The sequence below is a fragment of the Solanum dulcamara genome, chromosome 5, assembly GCF_947179165.1.
Source record: "Solanum dulcamara chromosome 5, daSolDulc1.2, whole genome shotgun sequence".
In the NCBI taxonomy this organism is placed as follows: domain Eukaryota; kingdom Viridiplantae; phylum Streptophyta; class Magnoliopsida; order Solanales; family Solanaceae; genus Solanum; species Solanum dulcamara.
The window spans coordinates 57,555,148-57,565,284 of NC_077241.1; the positions used below are offsets into that span (position 1 = coordinate 57,555,148).

The 10,137-nt window shown below is 34.0% G+C and overlaps 1 protein-coding gene across 1 annotated transcript; it reads right to left on the reverse strand.

Annotated features, from left to right (window-relative positions):
* Positions 1 to 7,492: 7,492 nt before the first annotated feature.
* Positions 7,493 to 8,592, reverse strand: LOC129888330 (abscisic acid receptor PYL2-like). Its single transcript, XM_055963329.1, has 2 exons — positions 8,173 to 8,592; positions 7,493 to 8,033 (listed from the first exon to the last, which is right to left on the reverse strand). The coding sequence occupies exons 1-2, from the start codon at positions 8,393 to 8,395 to the stop codon at positions 7,693 to 7,695; spliced, it is 564 nt and encodes a 187-aa protein (XP_055819304.1). The 5' UTR covers positions 8,396 to 8,592; the 3' UTR covers positions 7,493 to 7,692.
* Between the last annotated feature and the right edge of the window lie 1,545 nt (positions 8,593 to 10,137).

Genomic DNA, 10,137 nt, shown 5'->3' on the forward strand with positions numbered 1-10,137 from the left:
ATTAGTAACTTGGTCAGGTAGAGGACCATTATCCTGAGAGACTTGTCTTCTTGGAGGCAACAACAACAACAACATACCCAGTGAAATCCCACAAGTAGGGTCTGGAAAGGGTAAGATGTACACAAATCTTACCACTACCTCATGGAGATAGAGAGACTGTTTCCAAAAGACCCTCGGCCTAAAAGTCACAGTCTGTCTTTTTGGAGGCTTTTTCTGAAAATTGCAAAAGATAATCCTTAGGGAAAAGAAGTCTTAGAACATACTCCATCGCATGACATAGAACATGAAAGAAGTGAGAATTTCCTAAAATGCCTCATAGCCTCCTATTGATAGATGTGGCGTGCTTCACAACCATGAATAAGACTCTACTTGACGTGGAATGTTGGACACCCTAGGACATCTTAAACTTAGATCTGATATCGAGTTTTTCAAGACACAACCTAGGTCCTAGTCATAATTGAGCGATCGAAACCCCGAAGAGCACTAACTAAGGCCCTTGACATATCGTAAGCATGCAAAGGTAAAGTAAATGCGGAACTAATGTAAGAAGAGTCTAAACATGATCATAGAAAGAAGAGTAACTTGACAACATAGACTTTATGACATAGATCCAATAATGCCTCTACTACATAATAGGGATGGGGGCTAAGACATGTCCCTAACTCACCCTCAAATAAAATATTATAAAGTCTTTAAAATGAAACAAGCAACTCATAACTAGTTTCTGATAGATGAGGACTCACCAAACACTTTGCCTATAAGGAAACTCTACTAGCCACGTGTGATAGGAGCGTGATCCTCAACCCTTACATTATGAGACAATGTAGGGAATAAATATGCATTAGTACTTTTTAATGTACTAAGTATGAGGGCATGACATGCAATATAAATTATAAGATGCAATGATTAATTTAGTACAAGAAAAAGAGGATAAATGAAGTAATGAGAAAACCATAATTATCAAGGCATTTGAAAGGCATAGTTGAAATCATAAAAGTACATAAAGATCATACATATGTGGAATAGAACCATAACTGAAAATAAGACCATGTGAGCTATAACATAGAATCTCGATGTCTCCCTACACAATGGAAGAAAAGAGAATCTACATGCCAAGATAGACTCTACCCCGCTATGTGGATCATGTACATATGCTATATGTGAATCCACTAGCTAAGACATAAGGCAACCTACGGTGGCACATATTTTAAGAGACTTGAGGTTGCTACAAAGTCATCAAGATACTCATAAAGTAATTGTTCATTAAGTTGTAGAAAGTAGCCAAGGCATTAGTCAGCCCAAAGGGCATTACAAGGAATTCATAGTTACCATATCTAGTAACACAAGTGGTATTTGGGGAATCCCCCTCAGTAATACGCACTTGCCAATAACCAGACCTCAAATTTAACTTAGAAAAAAAACTAGCCTTAGAAAACCTATCCAGAAAGTCTTGAATCAGTGGCACCGGATACTTGTTCTTACAGCAACTTTGTTCAATGACCTGTAATCAACACACATCCTAAGGCTGCTTTCTTGCTTCTTTTAGAACAGGATAGACGCACTAAATGGAGTCGTCCAAGGCTGAATCATTCTAGCATCAAGCAATTCAGACAATTGCTTGCGAAGTTTAGTCAACTCCAATGGGAACATGCGGTAAAGAGGTCGCACCGATGTCACCGATCTAGGAATCAGTTCAATCGTGTGATCAATTTCCCTCTTTGGAGGCAACTCTTTAGGTAGTTATGGAAGCATCACATCCTTGTGCTCAGTCATCAACTTAGCAATAACTTCTGGAACTTCAATCTGCACATCCAGCTTCACTTGAACCAAGGAAGCAAGATAAGCTAGTTCATCTTTTTTCAAGCCTTCTCCAAAGCCATAGCAGACAGTAGTGCAGCAATTCCAGTATTCTTCTTACTTTTCTTGTCAAAATGGTGGATTCCTTTCACAAATCTAGGGTCCTTCTCACCCATAAATATCAGACCATCTAAATGAGGAATAGGAGCAACAGTGAACTTCCTGATAAAGTCATTTCCCAACTACAAGATGAAATCATCAAGTAGAACAACAGTCAGATTATGCACATCAAACCATTGCCCTATTGTTAAAGGCCCGTCAAGAGCCATTCCATAGCCAGGTTGTGCGATAGAATTGACTATCTTCATCCTCATTGTATAATCAGTCACCTTTAAATCATACTCTTTTACAATTTTCAAAGCAACAAAAGTATGAGTCACACCAGCATCCACCATTGTAATCACACTCTTGTCCCCGATCTTCATGTCAATGTACATTAGAGTCCCATAGGCGTCTGATAAGTCATCCACCATTTCAGTAGCATTTATGTAGGCAACATTAGTAGCAACATATTCATCAGTTTCCATTTCACTAACACTAGAATAAATGTTTAGCAAATGTAAAGGATTAACATAACCAATAATTTCTTGTCCCTTTCCCTTTACTTGTTTCTCCTTTTCGGCTAGTAGAGGATTGATTTTTCCCTTTTTAGGATAGTTCCTTGCCTGATGGCCTGGTTTTAACAAGTCTAGCAAACTTTTTAACCCATGGACTTGCTTTTACTGGACGACGTAGTATCCATCTTCCCCTTTCCTTTGTCATTTCCCTTTTGCCTTCGGTTGTCTTTCTACCAGTGTTTACCTTTCTCCATTCTTTTAGTCTTAGACGAAGAAGTTGGGTCAGTAGTGACACTTTTAGATCAAAAATCAATTAAGGTATCCGCTGCATCAATTGCACTTGGCAGATCTTGGACTTTCTGCCTGCGCAATTCATTTTGTGCCGACCCCTGCATGCTAGAAATGAAATTATGCAATTTATCTTCATCGGACATGTTCTAAATATCCAAAAACAGTGATGTGAATTCCTTCACATACTCCTGATTAGATCCCACTTGTTTCAAACATTTCAACATGTCCCTAGCAATCCAAGAAGAGTTACTTGGCAGGAATTTTTTACGAAGTGCATCCCTAAGTTTTTCCCACATATCAACCTTGGGCCTGTTTGCACTCTCATCATCAGCATTCTTTGTCCGCCACCATAGAATGGCATCACCACAAAAGTAATGAACTGCAATAGTCAACTTGTCATTTGCAGGGACATGAGCACTAGCAAAGTAATGCTCCAGATCCCACAAGAAATTTTTCAATTCTTTGGCACCATGAACACTATCAAATGACTTGTGTACAATAACTTTGATATTAGCATGTTCTTCGCCTTCTCTGGGCAGATTTGCAACAGCTAGACAACGTATTATCACCTCCGTCTTCAGATCTTTGTTTTCCTTCTTAAGGCCCTCAATTTGTGTACCCACGGACTCATGAAAAGCCTGCAACTCGACCAACTAGCCATCAACATTTGTATGATAAGTCTGCATCATTGCATTGATGCCTTAAATTTGAGTCAGAATATCAACCGTGCCTTCATCGTCTTCTATCATGCCTAGAATGGCCTCCAATCGTGCAACATTTTCTCGTAAGTCATTGTAACAATTTTTGCCAGCTATTTTTAGTGTCGAAACCCTTTTCTTTGACACCTATTGTAAGGGGTTAAACTCACAATGATCTAACCCACTTCGACAGCCTAACACTTAGACTCAACCTTTTTTTTCTTTTTCCTCAATTTTATTTCACACTTAAATAATGCCTACGAATATAGAAATACACAAGCACGTACAGGACCAAGTCCCAACTATAAACTCATGCCGCAAAAAACACAAAATTAGCCTTACAAAAATTCGATCCAAATGACTCTCTACCGGTGGCTGGTCTGCTTGAGTCATTAAATAGGCCATAATACCCAGTCACACATTAGTCATGTGCCTGCAGAGTTAGTTGGCATCCCCAACTGATAGGCCAATTCAAAATTCGAATTAAATAAGTTTATCTACATTGCTGACAAAGGCCAAACAACTAGAAACTGCCCAACTGCCACGCATGTGCGAGGCACACGCGGGCAGCCTTCACTTTTGGCTCCAAAATCTGCCTCTAGCCGCCCAAACTCGCGCCTCCCCACGTTCCTGCACTGTGCCCAGGTCCTGCCTCGCACAACTTGCCATTGTGGTCCAGTCTCCTCAACCTTTGCCTCCTTTGTTCAGCACTTAGCCCACATTTGTTCAGTCACGACCTTGCCACGATCATAACCTTAGATTTCACAACCCTTATCATGCTTTAGCCACATCTTGCCTTGCATGCCTTAGCCACAGCATTGCCAAGGTCTTGTCAATTAAACTTAATCTTGACTGATTATATTGGATTTTGACTAGGTTCATCATATAAATTCCTAGTCATGCCCGAGCCACTCAAACCATCAAGCTAAGAGTCTAACACTAGTCTAATCTACCAATAACATAGATGGAGCGTATGACAAGCTCTGTATATTTTCCTTACCAATTTAACAATAAAAATGATAAACATATAGCCCACCCATCATACCTCGTCACTTTAACAATAAAAGTGATAAACATATATAACACCCATCATTGCATAAAACTTAATCACTTTAATGTATCTATCAAAATACAAACATAGACAAAACACAACCCCACCCGCTCTCCCCCGCAAACCCGCCCTTGATGTTACAATATTCGAAAGATCGTATTATATTATAGTCCAACTAGACGAGAATTATTCTGCCAAGATTATAGTAAGCATTTTATAGTGGCCACTTGAAGTTGGAATGATTCCAATAAGTTGACTCTTGTTGTCCTCGTTGAATGCGTGGAGGCTTTGACCTTTGGTTTTTGTGCTTATAATAATTAATCCGCGATCGATATTTACTTAGTTGGTCAAAAGATTATAAAAAGGAAAGCACTCTTTCCCTACAAACAGAAGTCTTAGCTTTAATCTATAGAAAAGTCTGTCTACAGACGTTTCATATTACTTGATTCTTGTTGATCTAGTATATTTTTTTATTTTTTATTAAATTAAAAATGTATTTTATTAAATTAATTTTATTTATGATATTTTGAAACTCTAAATTTGACTATTATCATTACTTTATATAGTAATTTAATATTAAGAATAGTATGAAAAAAATTCTCTTAATTTGTTAAATAGACAAGTAAAATAAAATATTTATTTTTAAGGAAAAATTACCAAATTACACACCTTATATTTCTATATTTTCAATTATTCCCTACCATTTGTAAAAATTTCAAAAACCCCTCTTCTGATACATAGAAATGATACATAAGTCTTTTTCATGATACATCGCTAGTTGATACAAACCAAACACAAAATGTATCAGTAAAACATAAGTTTTACTACTATTTTTATTGTGTTCATGATATATTAAGTGTTAGAAGTTGATTCATAAGTTTTATTGATATTACAATGTTTGTTTTGTATCAACTAGCGATGTATCATGAAAAAGACTTATGTATCAAATCGCGATGTATCAGCATCATTTGTATGTATCAGAAATCTGGAAAAAAAAAGAGAATTCGAGTAATTACCAAAAAAGTCGGAAAAAATTGTAATTGAATTTTTTCACTATGAGATTTAAGTAAAATACCCTATTTTTAATTTATGGGCCAAGTAAAATGATATGAGAGAGTAACTTTATTTATATATAGAAGTAGACATAGCTATTAATTACAACATGTACTTGCACAATCACAGGTTTACTTTAAGATTTGAATTTTGAGTACTATCGAATCGTCTCCTATTTTGATCACTTCTTAGACCAAAGAATAAACTATTATTTAAAAAAAAAAATAGTTAAGCCATCATCATGGGAAAATTGAAAGTTTAGCTTTTACCTTACCGGTTGACCGGTTGAATTGAAGTGAACAATAAACGTAGGAAAAGAATGCTCAGATTAGGCATTCTAATCCTCCTCTACTTAATATTGAAATCCTCTTCAGAAACCATCTGTAGCTCATCAAGTAGACTCGTATGGATATTATTGATATGCATAGAAATTAGTGTTTGGCTAATTAAGTTGAAAAATACTTTTGTCACTATTTGAATAATAATTTGTGCTTTTTATCTTTTGAAAAAAAGATAGTTTTCGTTGGTACTCAAAAATATTTATTTTTCCTATAAACTTGCTGAAATACCTTCTTTAAGATGAGCAATTTTTCTAAAAAATAAACACGTTTGACTTCTAAAAATTTGGTCAAAAGCAATGAATTAGATATGAGATTATGTACACAAAAGAGTAAACTTGTTAAGCACCATCATTAATCATTTAGCACAACTAATTTCATAATCTAGCTATGAGTGGACAAGATTTTTGAGACGGCTGTTCATAATGACACCAAACGTGAACCTCAAAGTTGAGATAATATGAAATCAAAAGTGAAAAATAAGTGGTAAAAGGCAACTTCATATCACAAGTTCAAGGTAAAGTCACAAGTCTCTCAAGATATTCATATCCATATCTATCCCTAGCTATCGTTGTCTTTCAAAATATTTTTAGAGTTTGACAATAGGATTTTCAAGAGTACACATGCATAAGGAAAAGGTCATTTCTAACAACTAGTTTTTATGGTTTGCCATATAAGACAGTACGTATATTCAACTATTGTTTCAATGTTCTCATTTTGATCACTTTTATTAATTATTGTTCAAAAAAAAAAAACTAATTAACCAATATTTCACTAAATTTAAAATCAACAACCACAAGAATCATAACATGGACTAATGAATAATATATTAAATTTATACTTGGAATAAATTGGATATTATGTAGTATATTCCACCTTAGCTTGTCTACAAAGAGAAATATTTCGTTATTGTAACGTTTTACTTGGAGTAATTTAGAAAACGAATTTCACTTTTCAAATTATTTATAATTAGCTTTTCATGTACCAGCTGTTAATTTTCATGTTTTCTTTTTCAGTGCTATTTAAATAACATTTATATTTTACGAGCTACTATGATGAAGATGTATTCAAAATATAAGAACCAGCTGACACGCACATATAAATTAACAAAAGCTATATGAATTTAAAATCGCTATAAGAAATTTCGACATTATCAAGTTAAGTAAACATACATACAACAACTAATAACTCTACATATAATGTTTGATATTGTAAAATTGAAAAATAATATAATAACATACTACTATAATCGATTAAATTGAACTAATAATTTGAAAAAATTTCATTGTCAGTATATATAGCTTAAACTCAAAAATATCCCTATGTAAGGTATATTAATTACATGGCATTTCTGGTACTTTAATTTAATCTCAAGCTGCTTTAATCATTCGTATGAGTACCTTGTCCAAATTTAAAAAATGCAATTCAAATGCGGCCGATTATATCATGGATTGTGCAGTACTGAAGCATACAAGATCTAAAGCTAAAATAGAAGTAATTACCAACTTGCAACAAGTTGACAAATATTAAAGGACCATAAACCCAACGAACCAATAATTCATTAAATTAAAGAAAAGAAATTGATAGTACTCATCATATAGTTGGCAAACAAGGAGTAATAATGTAACAACCACCAAATTGAAACTAAAAAAATATATACTACAAACTAACTTAATTTCCAAGTTGCAAGAAAACGATGCTAACCACTAAGAAATAGTTAATTGAAAGAGATTTTCTCTTTTTGTATTATTTTTTTGAAGAAAAATGAAAATATAATTAAGAGATATATAGATGGATAGATACCGCTCCAATCACCAGCACCAGACATCCAGAGGTACAGTCTATGCTCATTCGTGGCCATGCAGAGCAGCCATTGCGACGACGCCAAGCTTCTGCAAGTTCAATTTGACGACTGTATCAGTAAACATTTTGGTGTCTTCCCCAGTATTCCCTTGCGGTATATCAACTATATATGACTCCAATACTATGGTATAAGCTTTCCCATTTTTCTCGAATTCATTCACCGATGTAACGGACTTATAATTATTCAGCCTATGCTCTCCGCCTACCACCCTAAAGCTCAGAATATGCTTCTCATCGTCCAGAATCTCTAGTCTCTCTGTGCTTGTCGATGCAGGGATTCCAGACACAACAGACACTTCTCTAATGCTTCCAACTCCACCGTCACCTGCACAGACAAATTTATCATCTAGAGCAAATTTTAATAAGAGGCCTTACATTTACTTAATTGATTTACACAGACAAATTCATCATCTAGAGTACTCAAATTTTAAGAAGAGGACTTAAATTTTATTTAATTAGTTTACCTGTCATCTTGCAACTCTTGATGAAATGCTTGTACTTCTGGGGGTTATCGAAGCGCCGGACGAACGGCCACACGACGTTTGCTGGTGCTTCAATACGCTGTGTTATGAGTGAAGTGCAAGTGTTTGATAAATGCTCAAAGGTATGATAGTTTCGAATCAATGGCTCTAGCTCTATGAATTCTTCTTGCTTAAGCCCTTGAGGAACTTGACAAGTACGAGCCATGATTAATTTGGAGGAGAGAATGGTATATTTTCTGGCTTGGTTTCAATTTGAAGGATATGTAACAAATTATAGAAGTCAGCTTTCTTTCACTTGCCTTGGGAAATAGACAAGAAGAAAAAAGCAGTAATGGAGGATATGGGGCTTGGTTTGTTTATTTAGCTATTCCAGCATTTCTTTTTTGGAATCTTTGACAAATATGCCCTTGCTTTGCCATATTATGACCAACTTGTCGGAACTTAGAAGTAAGATATTGTCTTTTTCCAAAATAAGGGATTAAAAACAGATGATGAAGATATATAGTAGCATGATTGACCAAGACAAAACTAGATTTAGGAAGCGCATAACATGCACACAATTACTATATTTGTTGTTACTGTCATATAAATAATATTAAAATAATTGGTAAAAACCTTAACCACCATATATTTTAGAAAGATTCCTTACATCTTGCCATTATAAGTGAAGTATTAGTGAGGGTGTGGGGTGGATGGGGCTTAGATTGCTCTGCTAGCTTACTTAAGGTACAATTCCCTTATTTTAAGCCAGTATTAGCAAATAATTGATAAAGATTACACTAATCACACATTTTAAGACAAGATGCGTCAAGAAACTTTTTTTTTTGTGCATACACATGAAAAGAATAGACCACATCATAATGTTTAATGTCTTAAATTAAAGGATTGTATTTAGCTCAATAATAGAGTATGGTACAGCTACTACTTTACATCCCACGTATTTTAGGCCTTCTAACAATTTAAAATTAAGAAATTTTAGTAGCTTAATTGATTAGTTATCAGAATTTTTATTTTGTTGATAACAATTCAATTTTTATAATCATCTTTTCTATTTTTCTTACTTGAAATGATCTCTTATGACAAATTATAAATTGAATAAGAAAAATATCTTTTCAGAATATTATTTTTCATGTATAAAAATAAATATAAAATTTAGGAAGAGTTCGAAAATCAAATTTTAAATCGCCAAGCACGCAATCCCCTACTAAATGGTAGATATTCCTACTGCTCGAAGTTTGTGAATTGGGTGAAAGAAAAGGGGTAAAGAAGTCAACATAAAAGGAATAAGGAATAGTCGCCATCTTAGAAAAGAGGCAAAGGTGTTGGTGTTGTAGATTCGTGGATCATGTGAGAACAAACTGTACTTTTCAGGATTCCATCCCTCCTCCTCCTCTGCTCTTTACCCATGGGGTCATGCCCCACAATAATATATTACTTGCTCAATTTCAAAATGAATAGTCTAATTTAAGAAAATAAAAAAAGATTTTTTAATCTTTTGTTCTTAAATTAAAGTTATATTAAAAATTAATATGTTATTTAATTTTATAACTTTAAACATGTCACATAAAATACTAAAATTAAAGTATATTATCAAAAAAGAAAATAAGTTATTTTTTTTAAACATACTAAAAAAAGAAAGTATGCCATTTATACGGAGGGAGTATATTATTACCTACTCAAACTTTAGTACTATTTTTTTGCTTAATATTCTCATGGAGATCTAGATCAATTTCTAGAACCCTCCAATAGGTTTTATCCTAATATTGTTTTTCTACAGCCTAGTTTGTTTCATGAAAATAGTTTATAGAATATGATTTAACATACTCATTTTATATGTATGACTGACCAAAGATATAATTCATAAGTTGTTAGAATGACCTAGTTTGACTTGATATAAAGTTTAAGAAAATATTGAACACTTTTATATTTTGTGTTTCTAAATTAAAG

Coding starts and splice junctions, on each gene's coding strand:
- LOC129888330 (XM_055963329.1), bottom strand. CDS start 8,395: ATGGCTCGTACTTGTCAAGTTCCTCAAGGGCTTAAGCAAGAAGAATTC. Junction 8,034..8,172: donor CAAGAGTTGCAAGATGACAG/GTAAACTAATTA, acceptor TTGTCTGTGCAG/GTGACGGTGGAGTTGGAAGC.